We start from the raw sequence: 22,803 nt of genomic DNA on the forward strand, positions 1-22,803 counted from the left end.
CACCAAGCTCACTATGAGCAGCAAGTTGCTCTACCATCAAGGATGAATGATGACTGGTGAGCTACATTCCCAATAAGATTCCCCCATATGTAAGGGTATGATACAGTATTACTGGGTATAAATAATAATTTATTACTAAACTGTCTTTTGTGCAATATTAGGATGCATGGAATACTCATGAATATAGATTAAAATTGAATACAGTACAAATCAATACATCATTTCTTCGTTACAGTTTAGCAAACATTTTTCCGGTCTAAGAGAAAAAAGTTAACACATTTTTAAATTCTGCGTCATCAATTTGTGCATTACAGTCAACATATTACACTTGAGAAAATTTATTATAGTGTTGCAAAGTACAGACTTACAAAACTGAATCTTCTGTGTCTAAAGATTCTGCACCGCTTTCATTGTTTTAGTTACCTTACATGCGGATGTGCAATGACAGGCTATAAACCAACTTTTGGACTGAAAAGCAGGGTGCGGAGATTATGCAGTGAAATATGTTGTTGTTTCAGTGGCAGGCATTCTCCCGATGCACCTCTCCCCCTCACCAAGGGAGACATATGGTATGGACAGCAGCCAAGGTAAGCAGGTATGCCCTCACCTCACCCACTCTTGAACCTTATTTTCGTTGTGCTGTTGTGGGGGATATTAAGGCCAGGAGGAACAGTTTCGGTGGAAAGACCCTAAATGCCACCAACCTTTCCCCTCTGTGCGCTGGATGGTTGTAGGAGGGGGAGAAAACTTAGCATTATGCTTGTGACAGTTTCATTTTAGTTGTCCTCTTGGGAATATCAAACTTCCCATGGCATAGAAAAGCAGACGATCAGAAAGAGGACATACTGAAGATCTGTCATCGGAAAAATAGAAAATTCCCATTTGATTAGCCGTATCTTGAAGTTGAAGAGGTTGTGACTTTTACCTCCATAAGGAATGCATGGGATTCTGAAAATACTTCATCATATCTTTCAAACATCATGTCTAGCTTAATAATCAACTTGAGAAACTTCTTCCACTTGCAACAGGAGAGTGAAATTCGTACTCTCTTGTATAGTCAGGGTTATTTTCAGTAGCATTGCCCATTCCAACGATATTGAAAGAAATGCACATCTGGTGTGAAAGTGTCACTCTTCACCTTAAGCTGAATGCAGGACAATGGAAAGCAAATTCAGAGCTTACAATCAAAATATCATTAAGGATTCAACAAATTGAAAACACTGTTTGGTAGTTTACATTTTTATTTTACCAGTATAAATTTGTTCCATTATATATAATTTTTTTGGGTTAAAAAAATCTCAATATACAACATATTTACACATTATATACACATTGAACTAGAAACAGCACCATAATCAAATTCTGGGGAAAATGTTAAAAGTGAACAATACTTAAATGTGAATACCTAATTTTAGCAAAACTCAGGTGGGGACACAAATGTTGTACACTAAATACCTCAATATGAAATATTTGGTTTACAAATTTTCATTTTCTGAAATGCTTTAATAGCCACAAAAATAACTTTTCACATATGTATGGGTCAGTGTAAAGAATTTGGCAATAATTTCGTGGAACATTTGAGAGGAACTTGATTGAACACTGCCGAATTTTTAAACACCTACAAGCAAGTGAAAAAATAGGTTTCTTGTGCTTTTTTTTCCTTTGTCATGTATTTAGATTCCTGACATTCTCATGGTACTTGGCAAGAGGTTCACTGGGTGAAGCAAAAACCTAAAGCTTGTTGCTCAACTGACACCAATAACAAATGACACTATTACTACAATATTTCACCATTTCTAATGCATACAAATCAACTAGCCTATGCCATCACTTCTACTTATCCCAAACAAAACTTATATCAAGTGCTTAAATCACATTAATGAAAATGAAAAACATATGAAGGAAAATTAATTTTGTACACACCTGTTCAGATAAAGTGGCACACACTTCAACTGTCCAACCTTATAAAATGTGCCACTTTATGTGAACAAGAGTTCAAGAAACAATTGTGTGTGTCACTTCCCCCAACAGCAATCACTTGTGATTTTCCAAAATAAACACTACAAACTGCAATCTTTAGTTTTTCTGATTATTTTTACTCTTACAGCAATTAGTATATGACATTAGCATACATATACTTATTAACATACGTTCACAAACATGCTTATATTGAGATGGAACTCGACATTACCAACGTGAACGAAAATATTGTGTACAGTTGCATTAACACATTGATGGGCACTGAAGCAGGGGGTTGGCATAGTTTTAGGAAATTGTTCTGTGGCCTGAAATAAGGTATATGTACGTAAAATTAAGGAAGTATAGGAAATATTCAATCGGGAATAATAGGTTTCCTGGGAATCCCAGAATTCCCTGCTTGCTTGAATTATCACTTATCATACATTTAAAGAAAATGTGATAACACTACATCTACAAAAATTCCAGATACAAGTTCTGAATTCTGTTTGAAATATAAGATAGAAATTACATTGGGAAATCTCCATTTTTTTTTTATTTTTATATTTTTTACTGCCAAAGCGATACCATAATACACCGTAAATACAGTTGTAAACAGACCAAAATAGCATAGATGAAACCTCCTAAATACACAAGCAACACAAAATATATCATTACAATTTCTATTAAAAGAAGCCTAAACCATAATAGTATATATTCAGATGAAGTTTGCTTAATTTTTATTGGCATTGAGTTCATTGCGTAACGGAGATTGGTTCTCAGAGTTATGAATATTGCCATAAAACAATAATGCATGGTCAAAATGGAATTTTCTAGACACAGTAGCCATCTTTACATTACACTTTCTGGTGCAAAATAGCAATGATGTATATCCAAAACAGAACCTCGATTAACATGACAAGTTTGCAACTTATTATGTGTTGCGATATATTCAATAATTCAGTCCTACTTGTTTCAACCTTATACATACTTTTTTTTTAAAAAAAAAAAACCAAGTGATTAGTATTGCTGACTGTTGATGAAGAAATGATTGTTATGGAGTTTTGCTTAAAATTACCTTTACAATATGTTTATAAAGCCATGAGTTTATTTTGAATTTACTTACCACTTTAAATAGTTGAATGATGAATAAAAAAAAACTGATCTGCTAAACTTATTGCAGATCCACAACCCAATTTTAAGAGGCATGACACAATTCCTGCGTCAACATAACATTATCTTAAATCCTCTAGACTTATTTTTAAATAGTTAAATGGGAGAAATAAATTAAAATTGCTATCTAAATTTCTTCTACATTTTTTGCCTTATGAGATCTTTCATTTGTAACATACCTTACATTCTCTGCATGTTTGCATGCTGATGTATTTCATAAAAACTCTCATCTATGAGAACACATGAATATGAATAAGCTATGTGCAATGCAATTTCCTTGTACTGCACGCAAATCTTTACAACAGCTTACACATAAAGTGCAACGTGGTAAAAATCATTAATTTACTTAAACATAGAAATACGACGTAGTATTAGAAAATCCCGTAAAAACATCTGAACAGTTTCTTTAGTATGTGGATAAAAGTCTGGCCCCTCGTCTGTAGCTATGTCCGGATCATCAGATTCAAGGGCTGGAATAATAATACAAAATGTAAGTACAGTAGAGCGTCGATTATCCGAAGTAATTGGGGGACATGGGTGTTCGGAAAACTGGTTTGTTCGGATAATCGAACTGTACATGTTTATTTGCCAAAAAGAAGTACTGTACAGTAAATTTATTCATAAAAACAGGCATCTCTTTAAGTATGTATTACAAATTTGAATTTGAATTTAAAATTGTGGCTGCGTCAGCACTAAGGCTATTTTGTACCCGTCACATTATACGGGGTCCAGCCCCTTATCGTTACAAATAACAACTCTATCGTTGCAACTAAAATCATAAAATATTAAAATGTTCTGACTTTCGTTAAAAGCCGAGGCTGCAAAGGGGCACTCAGCACACATAAGGACAAAAAAAACAGGACAACACAAACAAAATTATACTGGCCATGGGGCCAGTCGCCAGAGCCTCGTTAGTTTTCAGTCCAGGGTGTACTAGCGTGGAAGTGAGGTTGACATTTGGGTGTACTATGTGGAAGGTCACCCCTTACACCCCGTATGTATTACAAAGTAACGTACAAAGGCAACTTTAGTAGGAATATATAGTATGTGGTACAGTTTATTAAACAAAAATATGTACATATTATATACGCATTTTGCATGAACAATACACACAGTACACAAAATTAACGTTTAAAAAAATCCTTTATTTTGGTCTGTCTAAGCAAGCCTACACGCTTACGAGCAGCTAAGTCACGTACTTTTTTCATTACAGATATCTGAAAGTGAGCGAGTACACAGTTCGGTTAAGCGGTCATTCGGTTGACCGACGTTCGGATAATCGACGCTCTACTGTATTATCTATTTTTATGTGACACCGAGACATCAAAACTTAACACTGGGGGGGTAGGGTACATATTTTGTTTTTGACGAAAACACGAAATGTGAAATAACACATTGTAATGTTAATTTTTCATGTTTTTGAAAGGTGTGAGGTGCATTTTGTTGGCATGTTTTGTCATAAAATGATGCAAAATAAACTATTTAACACAAAATTTAAGGTTTATTTACCGACACAACACCTTCTGAGGTCTGAATTATCCTGCAAGTTATGCAAATCACGGAAAATTGATTAATTCTGCTGTAAATATTCGAGAAGCAAAAATGGATTCCTTTACGCAGGAATAAACTTAATACTCTCATAACTATATAAATATGCTATCAAAAGTGAAATGTTAATTTTGTGTAATTAGTGTAGTTTTTAAATCAAATGTAGGGTTTTATTCACCATTTGAACACTGAAATGCAATTTTACATACAGCTTTTGATCCCGAAATACGACCAGGTTTTGTAGTTATCTTGATCTTTTATTCAACATAAATACGTGGCTCTATTTAACACTTAACCCTACATTGGTCGCATCTTTAGTTCTGGGTAGTTATCAATTATCAATGATTGTTTTGTCAACACCCTCCCTATGTCTAGCTGACTATCTGACCTACTTCCTATATCCCATCAATTTGTCTTCAGTATTAATCAGATTTTCGAGCCACTAGGGTGGTGGTGGGGGGATATCGTACAAGCCCTAGTGAATGTGTTCATGCATGACTAACAGTGCACAGAATTTTTACTGAAAACCCAGTCTGCCGTTTGGTGCATGACTATCAAAGAGTGCCTTTTTGTTTATTTGTGTGTTTGTGATTTCTATTAAACTGTGACACTAGTGAAATAACTGAACAGTTGGTGTAATAAGATGGACATAAGAAAAGAAGAGTGGATAAGACACCTATTCCTGAAAATTCCCTGGGAAAGTAGCTCAATATATGGACAGTTTGATTCATTGAAACCCATCAGCGTAACATTTGAAAAAGTGCCGTGAAAAATGAAAAAGATCTTCAAACACCCAGTTAGTTTATTTGCAAAAGAAACTCATCTTTCTGCCTCCCTAATGTAGCAGTGGTAACCTATTGTAATCAAAGGGTCCCACGTTCGATGCCTTGTGGAGGCACATAAGAGATTCTACCCACTTTAAACTGTAGGTGCAGTCCTGATTAACTTATCAATTTTATGGTTGCACATACAACATTGAAATTTTCATTATGTGAGTTATACTTATTTTGTCCTGTGTATTTATTTTATTAACCAAAATGTACATTTCATAGTTTTATAGAATCTCAATTGTTTGCAAATGAAATTTAATTGGGATTTGGCATTTTAGACCTTTAATTGAACACATTTTAAGAACCCGGTCTCTGAAACCCTGTGTGAGCAATTTTTATCACGCGAACCACTAATGGTTAAGGCTGAACAGGAGCTTTGGCGGATTCCTGTTTTCAAAAACCTGCTATGATATTCCAAATTATGAGAAATTACATCTGTATCCTGTTGAAAGTAAAATTAAATGGAGAACAATATTCCTTGTGGCCGACAGATGTCAGAACACTTAAAAAATAAAGCTGAAAATGAAAGTCACGTTATGTGACTACCGCTTTGGCATAAAGTTCAAATCGTACATGTATGTCCGTACTACAGCAGGCCAGGTCACCGGATGATGTAAATGAACATCCATACTGATCAATAGGTTAAAGGAAGAGTAAATACTTTTCTTTTGTTGTCTACAATAAAGTGCCCAGCCCCTCGACAAAGTCTTGAAATAATAATATAAATTAAAAATGGGCCAATATGAAATTTTGACTGACACCGATAAAGTAAGAATAAACAATTTACTGATATTGATAACAGATATTCTACCAATCCAATATAAAATCCACATGGTCCTTGAAGAAACTCAATGGTTCATTGACCTCAACAAATGCATGTTACAAGATGTGTGCAATACAAAAGAAGCTGCATACTTAGACATTTATTTTTTTCTAAATGTAGAGCATAATAAAAATAATAACCAAATGGCAGAATATTGCAAAAAAATATACGATATTTGGATGCATTGGATCAGTAAAATTATCTGTAATTTAGCAATAAATTGATACACCAATATGCCTATATCAGCCGATTCCAATACAGTATCAATTAATGTGTTCCATCCCTTAGAAGGCAGAAGCGAAAGGAAGTGAAAAAGTCCAAATCGACTGAATATGTTACTTTTTCATGTCTGAGAAAAAAATCATGCATAAATACCAGAATTCAAGGAATCCACTGTCAGTAGACACCATGGCATCATAATGAAGCCTTCAAAATAAAGAGATGACATAGAACCAACCATCATTCTTACGTTTAGGAATACGGCTAGGAAATGAAACAATAGGAAACACTTACCAGCTATTTGTGCTTCGATATTCATTAACCTGGACTCCACTTGCTGCTGTACACACTCTATATGGTCCAGGAGGGCGAGGCGGCATTCAAAGGGATCAATTGGAGCTTCTGGTTGCGGGGCACGAGGTGGTTCTGCTAAATGAAATCAGATAAAAGAGTGCTTTAGAAAAATATGGGAGTACTATATGTACATTAACTTTCTTCCTTAAACTTCCCTGTGCTTTAGATGTGTGGAGGTAGAACCAGACATTCTCAATCTTGGCCATAGCAGGTATAGTGGTCAGCACCATGTTCTGGCCATTCTAGCTTATTAAGAGTGGCCTGCAGGTATCATAATTTTCTGCAACTTTTGATTAACGATGACTAGATGTAATTTATGAAAGGGACCCTCACAAAGAAGCACCCTTGTTAGGAGGGTCTCCAATCTGAGAATTTATCAGCAAGATCATGATTGTTTGATTTAGTTTATCATACTTCGCTTTTCTGCCACTTTTGGCTAATTGCAAAGATGAGGATGAGTGATGATCAGGGAATGGATCTACATGTAAATGCATATTTATGTATGAAGCTGAAATCAGTTATATTTTGTTATATCTTTGCACATTATGGCATGCAGTCTCGAGAAATTCAGTTTTTGCTTTCCATACATGTACATATATTAGGTTTTGGCTCATATTATTACATATTATTTCCATATTTCAATATTCCTGCAATAACTACATGTTGGTGTGTGACCGAATTTCTTGTGAATAACTGACAAAGTCCGAAGCGATGTTAAAGAAAAGAAAATTTACATTTCTTATGCCCTCCAATTACGTTAATTACAAGTTTTCTGACAATAGAGACTGAGGGCTCAAGCATCAGCTCCTGGTTGTTGCAAACATTATTTTGCTCATGTTGGAAGAGAGTCCCTAGTCAAGCATCGCACAGCTAACCCCTCCCTTGCTACTAGTTGTGTGCTTAACAGCAGCACCGGAAGCAATGATTTTTTGGCACACGTACAGGGTTCGCTTCTTCAAAAGAATCACGGTAATAGTTGCAACACTGATACTATTTTTTATGAAGTTCATGCAATGTTTTATATAATTAAGAAGGTAATTTTTTTTACAATTTTAAGTCCATATTTAACCACATATTTTGGTGAAAATAACTAAATACGTATTAATGGATACAAGAAAAGAGGGCCAAAACGAGTAAATAAAAAGCAAAGAAGGACAAAGGAAAATCTCACCAGACGGTGGAAAAAATTTCGAAATTGGAACTTCCATCTTTCTCCTAACACTGATGATGCAGCGATAGAGTCTGCGAAAATTCGAATTTTTTCAACCATCTGGTGAGTGTTTCCTTTCTCCTTCTTTGCTTTTTTAAATACGTACTAACATATTTAGCACATTTTTACTACATATAAATCTGTTTCCTGGTGATATGATATGATGAAATGACACTTGCAAAATTAATGGAACCATGTTATATGTAAGTTGTGTGGGAAAAGTTACTAATTTCCTTGTGTATTTATTATACTACTGCGTCTTTCATTCCCCAAACATTAATAAATGTTATGCATTGGTCACAAAGTGGCTCCTATATGTTGAAGTCTGGAATTAAACTCTGCATTTTTCTTAGCTGAGCTGTGCTTAATTCCACACCATGTTATACAATCAGATACTTTTTTATATTCATGTATGCTCAGAGATTATTAGTTTATTTCATTACTATATTGGCAGCTTTAAATTACCAACTTTTGTATACAGTTTCACGAAAATCAGATTCTTAGAATCATGATTTTGATTAGTGGTTTGGAACATGGCATCCAACACACATGAGCACAGACTAATTACCTGGAGGCATCAGCTTCTCATCCATCGTTCTTGCCAACTGCTCCAAATCTGACTGGCTTAACGGCAACTCCAGTCCGACAGTATCCAGATTCACATCACTAGAACCAGACTTCACGTCTTCCAGTTTGTTCACTTGTGGCACTGAATCCTCCTCCGGAACTTCTTCCTTAACACTTTTCGTGTCTCCACTTTGCATTGATTCTTTCGTGTCACTTGCTTTGGCTTCCCTGTTCTCTGCACTGCAGATCTTTCCATTTGAGGAGTCTGTCGAATGCTCAGTTACGACTTCTCCTCCATCACTGGTACATTTTGGCTCGAGTTTCATTCCGGATGCTGTTGGAAGAGGCGGCGTATCACTTACAGACGAATCAACATTACTGGTCTCTTTCACGTCCACTTTCTCGATGCTTTGTACCTCTTTACCATTAACTCCCACATCACTATTGTTTACACACAACTGTTCTTGCTCAGGTACTGAATTGCTAGCAGAAGCATCCGTCACATTTGGTTGGTGCAAGGAAGGGTTACCATCCTGTGTCGTAACTAACTTCTCCGATTCCAACCAACTATTTGAAGCATTCCCTGCCGATTCTTCCTGAGATTTCTCAGCACCACTTTGTAACAGTTCTGATGAGCCAGGAATACCCCCAGTCGCATTAGAGATATTACTCTCGCTCTTTATGGTTTCTGCACTTGGCACATCTGAACCAGGCTCCAATTTCACTTCACCCTGAGGTTTAGGTTCGACTTTCACACCATCCGGCAAATTTGAAGATGTCTGATGTGAGGTTTCAGTTGAGGGAGATGATTCCCAGTTCTTGGCCCACAAGTACAATTTGGGATGATCTTTTTTCCTGAAAGTAAAAATAAGACACCGGAATGAACATGCGGTTATCGTTGTTAAAGATACACTGTATAGCCAAAAGTCACCGGACACCCAAGTGAACATGGTGGTAGTCATGGTCTGGGGCTGTTTTTCCTGGTTTGGGCTTGGGTCATTAGTTTTGGTCAACAGCAACATGAACAGTGGTGTTTATGAGGACACTGTAGACAATAACATGCTGCCCACACTGTGGGAACAGTTCGGAATGGGGCCTTTCTCTATCAGCATGATAATGGCCCTGCCCATAAAGCAAGGTCCATTGAATTGTGGTTTGAGGACAATCAGGTGGGTGTGCTTAGCTGGCCTGCTCAAAGCCCAAACTGGAACCCCACAGAACATCATTGGGATGAACTGGAGCGTAGGCTGAGTGCCACTCACTTGACCGAAAACCACCCATCAACTATTCACGAGGCTACGAGGCTACAGGACGAATGGAAAAAAAATCACCAGCAATATACCAGAACTTAGTGGATAGCCTGCCCTGAAGAGTAAATGCTGTGACAATAGCGAAGGGAGGTCCGACATTAGTTACCTGGCTGGTGTCTTTGGAACAAACAGCACTGGGTGTCCAGTGACCTTTGGCTATATAGTGTACATTAACGCATGAGCCAAGAAGACTGTGAGGATACTGTGCTTTACAACTATTAATGCATTGTAGGGATGGGATATATCAATTAATATTGTATCTGTACAAGCGAACAAGCTCACAAATCAGTATATATATCTGAAAATTGCAAATAATTTTACCAGTCTGAGATTTGCATAAGGAGCACTTACATAGTTATTTGTGCCATGCTATTAGTTGTTATACTAATGTGCAAAATGTATGGGTAATATGACAATTATCAATACTTAAAAAATTCACTTATGAAATTTACTGATGATACCAATACTCTATTAATCTGACTTGAAGTAACACCTACTTCATGAAAACATGATTGGTTTTGACTACGGCCAATGTAGCGGTACAAAAATTCAAACTTAATCACTGATATATCCTTGTGTCCACAAAAATGTTGCAACACTTTTATGTACATCGTGCAAATTTCCATAATTTTATTTCATTTTGCTTAAACATTGTCGTAAAAGTGAATGTTAACTACTTAAAAATTCCTAGCATTTCTTATGAAATGAGAGTTCACACTCATTTTGCAGAATCAAATTCTCTGACTTTTCAAGTTAAGGTACTTTTAAATAACTTTCACACTAGACCAGTCTTATTGCATGTTTTCAATGTGCGCTGCTGCATAAAAGAATTGTAGAAGGAAAACTAGTTTCAATAACTAACCCTACAGAGGAATATACTGGCTGCAGGTACAGATGCCAGAGCCAACAATTTCAAATTCTTAACCAATAAAAAATCTGAATTACATGTTCAATGCTGCCATGTGAAAAACAGTGAAAATTGTAACAAAAGTTTTCAAGTGCTCTGAATTTGTTGAGCCATAATTTTTATTAACTTCTCATTTAGTTACTGTAAAATCATCTGTGCAATAAAAGTAGAGCGCAGAACATTGCCAAATATACTCTTACACTGGATGCAAATATTGATAGGTTGATAATAGATAAACTTTATATGTTGTCATTTCCTTTACAAGTTTCAAATAAATTATCATTATCATACATACTCTGCCATGTTCACTTTTACTCGTAAACTGTGAAGTGCCCACTGCAGCTCCAACACACTTCCAGTTAGATCATGAGATTTCTTCAGCATAGCTTCCGTCTTGGTTTTCTTGGTATTATCTCTGGTAATAAATGATAAACTGGGAAGAAAAGAAAAAAATGAGCATTTATTTGTATGTATTAATTATCTAATTTTGTTTATCTATGTCTACATGTTAATCATAAATATGAGGTTGAATGATAAATTGATGAATACTGCGTGGAAAGGGGTCCCTGGTTTAATCCCGACTGGGAGTTCCAGATTGATTGATTGAAGTGGGAATTCTGGGTGCGTCCACTTGTACTATTTTCAGCCATTATGACATATAGGCCCAAGCCCCTTACCACAGCAAAAATCAACAAGTGCCACTGAGGACTAACATATCCTTAATCGGTTGAGAGCCGAGGCTGTAAAGGGGCACTCTGCAGATATAAAGGCAAAAAACACAGGACATCACACAACACAACCCTACAGAGGGTTATACTGACTGCGAGATGCTAGAGCCTCGTTGGCCTGCAGAAGTGTAGTTTACTGGGCTTACTATGAAGTGAGGTTGACATTTGGGTGCGCCAAGCATTGGCATTTCAAAAAGAAGATGCTCTTCTAGAAAGCCAGGGATGTTGTGCAATGAAAAACAAACAAAAAAAACAAAAAACACACATGCATATGGACGCACACACACCATGATGTGCGACATTTTCAATTCTGGGAACCTGACAGGTCACCTTATTTCAGGATCTACAAACTTTTCTGGCCAACTGTGGGTCCCAGTACATAAGTTGAACTTTCATAGCAAACTGGGCTTACACACTACCAGTAGATCTTACACACTCTTGCTTCATGGAAACTAATTCATGTACTATATATAAAACTTCTCCATTATTTTGGGAACTTATAGAACTGATCCAAAATTACACCAAAGAATTATTTCATAATTTTCAGCTGTATCTTGAATTTTATTTCCGGGGGATTCAAGGGAAGTTTACAGAGACAATCTGATTCTCTGTTGGAAAGGTGTGTATTCCAATGAAAGTCTCTGAATTGAGCAATGTGATCTGACAAGAGTGGTCATTTCAGGAAACAACATTAGAACACACACCTTTCCACAAGGGAAATAAATCATCTCTAGGAACCTTCCTTGTAAATCATCTCTAGGAACCTTCCTTGTATTCCCTTAAAAAAAATCATCCAAAATACAGCAGAAAAATTGTGAAATAATTTTAATAAATAACCTGTGGCATAACAGTCTGTGAGGGCCAATGCCTACGTGCCGACTACCAGCCTGACTCCCACCACACGTGGAAGATCATCCAACTAGTGATGTGTGGTCAGCACCACAAACCCCCAGTCATTGTTGTAGGTTTTCATAACTGAGTTACGCTACTCATTCGTAGCTCCCAAATTTCCTGATAATGATGGGTGGACAACGATCTCCTACACAGGAAGAGATCTCAGGAGAAAAGATGTCATGCTTCCCCCCAGGAGACTCGGACTTTTGTGCATCCCGCCAAGGCTCTTACCACAGCTAAATTCAACATGTGTGTGTCAGAACTAAAACTGAGGTCATAAAGGAGGCCCCCAGGACATATAAAGACAAACCACATGACAACACACAACCCAACAGAGGATTTATAATGACTGTAGGTCCAGAAATACTATGTGGAAGTGAGGTTGACATTTGTCTCTCTTCAGAAAGGGTTATTCCTTACACCCTATGTATAGATTTTATATTTTGGGAATTGTTAGAATATTCATCCACTATTAAAAAAGTTGTAAGCGTTGTGAACTTACCTGGGAAGTTTGCCTTCCTTTAGCCAATCTTGGTTGTGTGTGTATTTTTTCGATTTCCTCTCTCTTGTAGGATTGAGACATATTTGGCACACATATTTCTCCGGAACGTCGTTCTCCTTCTCTATTTTGTTGCAAGCTCCATGTTGCCAGCAAAGACACAAATCACACTGTTGAACAGGAGAGAAATGTTTACTGTACTGAATATAAACAACCACAGTGTAACTACTATGACACCAGCCAAAGTTAAAATAAAATGCCAAGTTTTTCCGGCATAAATTTCCAAATTTCAAAATTGCCGTTTCTAAAAAAGTTTCCAAGTTATTGTTATTCGCCAAACATTTCTGAAAAATGTAAAATGTATTTTTTTCCCAGATATATGTGTTAGAATCTAAAATAGAATCCTTCACAATGTTATCTGCATCTAAATTGTACAGAAAGGTCACAAAGTGACGGTACCTCCCTTTATTTTCGATACTACGATTGTTATGGTTGAATGCTTGATATGGACACGTACCTCATTGTTTGAGAGTCCGGAACATCGGCATAGTGTGTCATTATCGTAGCATAGCTAAATTCTGTGTCATGTTCTGTCACACTTCGCGTTGCAAGTGTGTCATCATTACCTGAATAAGACCTTTCCCTGATGGTAGATTGGAAGAGGTTCTGAAGATTCTCCAGCTCCCTTAACCTTATCTCCAAGAAGTTCCGAACTCATCTCCAGGGATTCATGAATGACAGTCAGAAATAACCCATATCACACAACACAAGAGTTATGAACAGCTGTGAAAGATGTATGTGATCCAATAGTAATCTCCACAAAACATATGCCAGAACATGGTGCTATGAAAATAATGGTCTCCATGGCGATATTCTGGACTCTTAAACCATTAGGTGTGTGTCCATATCAAGCATTCAACCATAACTGTCGTCGTAGTGTCAAAAATAAAGGGAAGGTATGTCTACTTTGTGACTTATCTGTACAATACCATTCTTATGAACATACAGTAAAGCTCGAAGTAATTCAACACGAGACCAAGTAAAACTCAGCTGTGACGAAAGCAATTCACATCATCAAACACTTTGTATCTAAAGATATCTGTTTGGCGGTTACGCGGAGATGGGTAATTTACTCTGATAAGCTTCCTTTTAATTTTTTTAAGTAAATTTTCCTCGCGATCGATTTCGCCACCTGTTTGGTGACTTCGTCAGGCATGTACTGTCTTGCTGCAAGTGGCATACTAAACTACCTGGATATTCGCCATAAGCAAGAAGAATGACAAATTCAAGACCAATGTATACAGAAAACCCAACTCCGGAATGCAATACATCCACAAACTTTCTGGTCACTCTGCATGGCAAAAACATTTGGATCAACTTCTTCCAGAGGGCCGTCAACCTTACCTCGGAACCTGAAGACCTGGAAACTGAATTCGATCATATCATCTCCCTTGACATCAGCAATGGGTACGTACAGCTGACAGGAATTCCTCCACCTCCTGGACACTACCAAACGAAAAATGAACCAGCCATGTCCCCAGAAAGAAAAGATGAAAGAAAAATGGATCGGCCTCCCCCGACATTCTGACCTAACCAAGAAAATTCAAAAAGTTCTAACCAGGCACAGCTTCAAGATGGCAGACCAACCCGCTCCTTCCGTAGCCTCCCACCTAACCTATTTCAAACAATATTACTGCAACCCCAATGCAAGAAGTGGCATCTGCATGATCACCTGCACATGTGGAAGCAAGTATGTAGGTATGACAAAGTGCCAACTTGATGATAGGCTCAAGGAGCATGATGCTGACCACCAACTTTGGAGAAGAACAGGTCTTTCCTGCCACCTCATAGACAAAAACCATGACATAGACTCTGCCGAAATAGTAATGCAACCAAAATCCACACTGCAAAGGTTTTCAAAAGAAACCCATGCAAAAGTGACCATGCCCGCAGACCTCCACACTAACCCCATGGCCTTCAATAAAACCTGGCTTCCTGCTATCAGGAACATGCACACCCACCCAACCTGCTCCTCCCCTCCGACAAGAAACCAAGCATGGGCCTCAAGCGTTCCAAAAAAAGCCCACCTGTGCATGCGAACAAGTGCCGTTCCACGAAAGCAGACGACGAGACTGAGAACAGTCGCGTATGACACCATAACCCCCATGCGCAGTAAAGGAAGGAAGCATTACACCCACACAAGAACGGCAGAAAGTGAAAGGACCACGTCAACTAGTGCTGCCACGAGCACAAGCGGAAGAAGGAACCACGCTGCCCGCAGCAAGACAGTACACGCCTGACGAAGCCACCAGACGGGTGGCAAAATCAATCGCAAGAAAAATTTACGTGGTAAAATGAAAAGTAAGCTCATCAGAGTAAATTACCATCAAACAGTTGGAATTTGAAAGAAGTGGTGACAATACCGTTGCACATGGTGTGAATATGGCAATATAAATGTATAGCAAAGAGTAGCTTATGCCATCACATGTGCACAGTTTGTTAATAAAGGAGGTGAACGAGACATTCAAGTTGAAGAACATCTACAATTTTATACTAGATTAGTAGAATACTTTACTCGATTTGTACTTTTTCAAGTCTGAGATTTTCAGGTAATCCAGTGTGTGGAAACCCTGTAAAAGCAGCTCTGGAGTTAATCCAGCCTCTCATAAATTAATATCTGGGGGGCAGGGGTAGAAAAATTTGCTGAAAATCTTCACCTGGCAACTGAATTCTTATATACAGGGTGAGTCATAAGTCTCCATACAAATGGTGAAAACGGTGACTAATGTTTATTTTTCCTTTTCAGGCAGGTGAACCAATGAAAAGAGATGCCACTAATGAAGAAAGAACGGATTGACATCATTCTGTTGGCTGGGAGTGGTACCACCTGTCATGTAGCACGTACATTCCATGCAAACCACAGAACGCAGATTACCCATGATACCGTGGCCAAACTTATCAAGAAATTCAGAAAGACAGGTTCTGTTGCTGACGAAAGCAGGCCTGGAAGACCAAAGACAGCAACAGATGAAAGGAGGGTAACGCAGGTGTCACGGTGTCCTGGGTTATCTGCGTTCTGTGGGTTGCATTGAATGTACATGCTACATGACGAGTGGTACCACTCCCAGCCAACAGAATGATGTCAATCCGTTCTTCCTTCTTTAGTGGCATCTCTTTTCTTTGGTTCACCTGCCTGAAAAGGAAAAATAAACATTAGTCACAGTTTTCAACATTTGTATGGAGACTAATGACTCACCCTGTACAGTTCTAAAAAAAAAAATATTTAGTTCAGTAACGGAAATTTCAATTACTTCTTTAAAAATAATGAGTGCAGTATGTGTTTTTAATGTTTGTGTGTTTTCTGTATCATTACATCATTAAATTGTTGTTTTAAGTCCACGTTATGCACAGAAAGGCTAACGTGCAGTTTAAAGTGGGATCCGAACAACTATGTGCCTACACCAGGTATCGGACATGGGATTACAATGTGGCGATGCTACCGCTGTGCCATCGGGAAGGCCCCGTATCATTACATCAGAATAATAGACTTGCAATTTTAAAATCTTTCCACTGTTGCTAGCTGAATTTTAAAATCTGCTGTATTATGGTAGAGATGGCCATATATTAGAATGTATTGCATAGTTATTCATGCTGTTACCAATTGAGCCCTCTTCAGGAAGGACCCTTCGGTGAAAGAATTAATTACTTTTAATCCAATCTTATATTAATTAATAAATTTAATGTTTCAAGATCACATTCTGTAGCCTATCTTAGTTAGATTCACCCCATATTTACTGGTTTCTAAATTATTTTTTAGTCTACCCTTGTCTGAGGATAAAGGTATGCAGAGCATGGTGATTATCACATCACCTCAAAAAGCAGAGATAGTGAACACGTTGGACCCTACGTTCACATTCCCTCACGTGTCTTCATGGAACGGTGTAATGAAAATAAGAACTTTACCTATTGGCAAGGAATTTCTGGTCAGTAGGCAGGCACCCTGTCATACAAATCAGACCTTGGACCGAACTCCACTCAAAGATAGTTGAGAATGAAAAGGGCCCTGTGGTCAGTAACTAGATGAGTCTGCAGTGAAGGAAATTAAAAAGGTTCTGTGATATTCCACAAGAGGATGAAAACTTACCTGTATCATGAGCCCATCCTCTTCTGTAGAGCCGCAGGTACAGTTTATAATTTCCTGTCTTCGCTGCTGCCTGTGTTCCACCTTCCTTCTCTTCTCCACAGGGGGTTTCTTCTCTTTGACCACTTCTTCATTTGCTGAGAAGATAAATTTACATAAATCCCTGTGTTGGATCAGGTATTATTACTCAGGAATATTACTTTTACAGTAACCCTCCCCCCCATACAAGTTACGTAAGTAATGCGTTCCGTAAACCTTTACGCAACTTGAATTTTACATAAGTCGAATTTGTAAATTGCTTAAGTGTAACTTCGTAAGAAACTGATTATTAATATATGTATGTATGTATGTACATGGTGGGGCATGAACAGTTGACACATTTAATCTTTGAACAGCACCTTCATTGCAGAAGGGAAATGAATAACATCTGATACACAGGTTAACTTGGTCCTTGCAAAATACACTGCACTACATCACATGTTCAATGTGTCTCCATGGTGGCATACAACCTCTTCCAGGCGAGTAGACATGTTCCTGACAACTTTCCTGCACAGATATTCATGAATTTCACCACACAACTATGTGATCCGAGATGAGAGTTTGAGGCCGTAAAGGGGACAGTCTCTCTTTCAAATAGCTCCACAGAAAAAAATTGCAAGGATTTAAATCTGGGCTTAAGGGTGGCCAATCCATCATGATGGCACTGTGTGATAAGGCTATGTTGGAGAATGAATTTGTGCGTTATCTTCTTGCCACTAATCTGATAATGAACACCCAGTGGTTTATGCAAGACGGGGTCACACCTCATACTACGAACAATGTTTGGTGGTCGCGTGATGTCCCACAGGTACTCACAGCGCCATCATGATGGATTCCTTTGGCCACACTTATGCCCAGATTTAAATAAATTCTTGCGATTTTTTTTCAGTGAGGGTATTACGGCCTCAAACTCTTATGAACATGCATAAGTTGTGTAGTGAAATTCATGAAGATCTATGCAGGAAAGTTGTCAGGAACAGGTCTACTCGCCTGGAAGAGGTTGTACGCCACCATGGAGACACACTGAACATGTGATGTAGTGCAGTGTATTTTGCAAGGACCAAGCTACCTGTGTATCAAGTATTATTCATTTCCCATCTACAATGAAGGTGCTGTTCAAATATTAAATGTGTCAACTGTTCGTGCCCCACCCTGTATATTATTTCCAGTATTATTTTATAAATGAAACATCATGCAACAGTATTTACTCAGATATAAAGTCTAAAAGTATGAAACATATATAAAAGAATATAAAAACAAACTGAAATCGGACTTTTCAAATAAAAAAATGTCTTGTGACAGCTACGTACAGTTATTATGTAACTGCAAATTTATATAAGTCCGGCAAATCAAATAAGTGGGGAGGAACTTGGCAGTGTAATGAATTATACACACTGTTGTAAGTCTTGCACTAGGTTTGTAAGATGTAATCATTATTCATTAGGGCTGAGCCGATACTTGAAAACTACACGGTGCACTTTAGACGAAAGCATTTTTCTTAACATTCATGCCATGACCACAAAGTTACCGTGTAAAGTGAAAAATCTTATGGCATTTCAGGTGACATGGCATATTTCATGGCATTTTTCAAGGATACAATCTGTCCTATTTCCGTAGCATTTTTCGTAGCATAACTAATAAGAAGCAAGCTCTAAGTTACAAGTTCAGATGCAATGAGGGATGTAAAGCAAGATGTAAAGAACGTATCACTTCTCATTTTTAAAAGCCTATAACTATTCAGGCAAGGAATAAAGTTTCCTACAAAAAGGTTCTAGGTACAAAGCAATGGCGCTGCTTACATACATGCTTTATAACTTCTACAGTACACGTACGGAAGAATATTTTAGTTGTTTCAATTGAAACCACTGTGGACTCACCATAGATGGTGTAAATCGCAAAAGATAACCGAAATGTTCCATGAAATGCTTCAGTTAAAGAACTATCTGCTATGACATTTTTGGAAGCATTTACATAGCATTTATGCTAGCAAAAATGTTAGAGGAAATGCTTCCGTCTAAAGTGGGCCTAACAATTACTGTATTTCACTGTATAATCGTCACAACCTGTTTCTTCAGTTCAAAAATTGGTCTATAACCTTTCATCATATAATCATCACATCTGATAACGAAACCAATGATAGAAACAGAATCTTTGGATGCAAAAGATTTTTTCACAAGTGTAATATTTCAACTAGAATGCAAGATCAATTGCATTTATATCAGGTTATTAAAATAGCTGTAATTTAATAACAAATTCAACTTTTTTGGAACAATACTGGTGCAAAAAAATTGAAAATGGTTTTTTTTTTTGCATAATTTTCGGGATAAGTAAGATATTGCAAAATGCCCAAACTATAAAAAAGTCTTGGCTGATATTGGTGAATAAATTCCAACCTAGTTTCTGAAAGCAATACACCTGGCATCACCCAATAACGATACATTGGGATCAGCTCAGCTGCACTATTTATTATTTATAACCACACACAGCAAATCATACAAAAGTTACAAATTTTCATGTTTCCCACATTTGTTATTCGTACTTTCAGACTCACTAAGAGTATAAGAAAAATGCAATGTTTTAACTTACTTAAGACACATTTCTGAAAATACTGAAAAATTATGAAAATACATACTTTAAGTGTCTTATTTTGTACTGTGTATTTTCCATATTTTGTGCCACTTTTGGCTAATCAGAATGACAACATATCATGCTACATAAAAATGATGCAAGGGCACATCCAAACACCCACACATAGGTGAGGACTTGACCCAGGAACCTTCCGTAGTGATACTGTGAGTCAACCGGTGAACATGCTTTGCCGCTGACAGCAATCTCAAAAAGCAACTAGTAAGACAAAATATAGTTTACAATTAACCGTCCCATCTGCCGAGAAGTCATCTTAACGTGGCTCCGAATGGGACACAGCCATCTCGCACATCATCATTTGCTACAAGGACTGGAACCTCAGTTGTGTCACACTTGCAACAAGTGTTCCGCACATTCTTCTCGAATGTACCATTTTTAATTCCCTCAGACAGGGTTTTAACTTCCCACACGATTTGTCTTCTATGTTGGGAGACGATGACAGTGTTTTAGCCAATGTTTTTAGATTTTTGAGAAAAGCAGGTCTTCTGTTTCTGAAGTATGTAATTTTAAAATATCCTTACCTTTTTTAATGTGTAGTTTTGGTCTATGCAGGTCCATTTACAACATCAATTTTTAAGCTTTCTCAAGGGGCTTTTTACAGCCCTTTTTTACTTTTGAGGTAAGGGTTTTACTTAATTGAAGGGTGCAAAATGGCCATGCATGCCAACGCACACAAAACTTTTAAATCAATCAATCAAGCAACTATCCATTTTCGATAAGATTAATTGAAAACTGCACTTTTATTCATATAGCTTCATTGTGAGAGAAAATACATTAGTATGATGTGTTACTTTTGTTTCACACAATAAACAAAACAGATTGAAGTGAACCTCGATTTAACACCAAGGTGAAAAACATTAAAATGCAGGAGAGTGTACAACCAGAGATGCACTGTAATTACACTTACATTACATGTGCCCAAGAATAATAATTTTAAAAAACAATAAGATGTGGTGGAAATTTTAGCAACAGCAATATGTTGTACCGTGGAGGTATGGCTGTTTTGACCTTAATTGTTCTTTAAGAAAGTGATCAATAAAAAAAGAATATACCATATATCTTCAAATAAGACATTACATTTAATTTAAATAGGTAAAAAAATTCAAATTTCACACTGAAAACATGCTAGGCAGTGTGGCTAATACCCCAGAAACAGGCTGGGTGTTTATGGGTTAAAATAGCTGAGGGATGTCAGAGACAAAATGCAAAAATGTATAGTTTGTCAACAATATAAAAAACTGTTAAGAAAGCTTCACTACAAGCAATAAAAATAATGGTAATTTGCCAAGCTACTTGAATCTAGCACTCATTGATAATGGAATAACCAGCATCATCCCCAACACACACACATCTATGTTTTTAAACGAATTATTTATATGCAATATGCCTCCTTGGCAGCTCTTAGCAGTATGTTCAGTTATCAGATGTTGTATCTGTAAACACATGCTTTCTAGCAAATCCATTTATTATCATGGCAGACAAGAATGGAGCTGACAACACAATTTCATATAAATTTAACAAGAAAATGCATGCAGCAAAAGCTAACATTAACAGAGTGCAAGGTGGTTGCTGTTAGGGATGGCCACAAAATCGAGATAATAGATTTCCGGATTTCAAATTATCCAATATCCAAATAATGCAGGGCCTCCCCCATGGCGCAGTGGTAGCGTCATTGCCTTGTAATCAAGGGGTCCCGGGTTCGATACCCGGTGGAGGTACAAGTGGTTCGGATCCCACTTTAAACTGTAGGTCCAGTCCCGATTAGCCTTACTGTGCACAAAGTGGACTTAAAACAGCAACTCAAACCAAACCAAATAATGCAGATATCCAGATAATCTTAATAAAAAGGTAAAGTGCTCCCCTGTGCTTAGCACCCCGCCATGAAGGCGTATAGAGGGTGTGGAGTTAGGGCACCACAATTTCTTCATCACGGGTGAAGGTGGGGGTGATGTGATCAGCACCACGCCCCTGGCCATCTTTACCCCCCGCCCTGAGTTTCCTCCAGGTACCCACTTTATACGATGCTGGGTGGGCACCGGAGCCGCTTGGAACAGGTGGAAAAAATCCCGGTTCTCCCCCGCTGGGAATCGAACCCGGGTCTCTCGCATGGTAGTCAGATGACCTAACGACTGAGCTTCCCTGGTATCAGAACGACTCCACGCATGTTAGAGCGGATGCGACAGAGCTTCTTGCTTTTGCGATGCTGTCGTGATTGCATTGACGCTGGGGGCTGCCATTTTGAACACCTACTAACGCTTTTATTGTAGAGTGTTACGATCCATTGTAGTAATGTCTGTATTAAATCTACAAGCTGCAACTTTCAGTTATCTTATTCCACTGTCATAGGAAGCCGCTAATAGTTTTGGCTCATAAGTTTTAAATTTTGAATTTCTGGACCAGGTTTCCTCATTTCATATTGGTACTTAGGTCAGTCTTTATCCACCCTGCAAGTTTGAATCAATTTCACGGAAACACCCTGTCTGTAGCAAGATGAATACTATATAATTGTAAATTACTGAAAATAAATTTAGTAAAATAAAATTTTAAAAAAAATTGTTTAATTTTAATTTTTTTTTTCACTTGGTAACCCTGGTGAGCACAAAAAGCATGAAGTTTCGGTGACTTCTGTATATTTTTTTTTTATACAAAATTCCCTGAATTTTCCAAGTCGGCAAGAACCATAACCATTCCCCATAATCTGAAAAGACATCCACTCGGTGCACAATACAAATCCACTAATTGTCATGACAGCTTAATTTGCCAAGCTTAATTTGTTTACTGAGCCAAAGATTTTTGACAAACTTGTTCACAAAGGTGGCGGACCTTCAAAGTTAATTCATTGTAAGAACAAGGAACTTTTCTCATACATTTTCATTACACCATGAAGCTTGGAATACCTCAAAGATCACCCACAGTGAGCCACTCTGGGGTAGCTCCAGTGAACAGAATGCAGCCATTG

General features: G+C 37.6%; 1 protein-coding gene across 4 annotated transcripts in view; it reads right to left on the reverse strand.

Moving 5' to 3' along the window:
• Nucleotides 1–1,232: 1,232 nt before the first annotated feature.
• LOC145993944 (uncharacterized) overlaps nt 1,233–22,803 on the reverse strand; it is a 79,137-nt gene continuing 57,566 nt past the window's right edge. For 3 of the 4 annotated variants that reach the window (XM_083129915.1, XM_083129911.1, XM_083129912.1), the window contains 6 exons: nt 17,163–17,296; nt 13,022–13,188; nt 11,193–11,330; nt 8,682–9,535; nt 6,844–6,978; nt 1,233–3,599 (listed from right to left, as the gene is read on the reverse strand). In XM_083129915.1, coding sequence (XP_082986041.1) covers nt 3,472–3,599; nt 6,844–6,978; nt 8,682–9,535; nt 11,193–11,330; nt 13,022–13,188; nt 17,163–17,296 — 1,556 coding nt within the window. In that variant the 3' untranslated portion in view covers nt 1,233–3,471. The remainder of the gene's footprint in view (nt 3,600–6,843; nt 6,979–8,681; nt 9,536–11,192; nt 11,331–13,021; nt 13,189–17,162; nt 17,297–22,803) is intronic. The other variant, XM_083129914.1, reaches the window with a different exon arrangement.

Source organism: Lepisma saccharinum, chromosome 10 (genome assembly GCF_977018435.1).
Source record: "Lepisma saccharinum chromosome 10, izLepSacc3.1, whole genome shotgun sequence".
NCBI lineage: Eukaryota > Metazoa > Arthropoda > Insecta > Zygentoma > Lepismatidae > Lepisma > Lepisma saccharinum.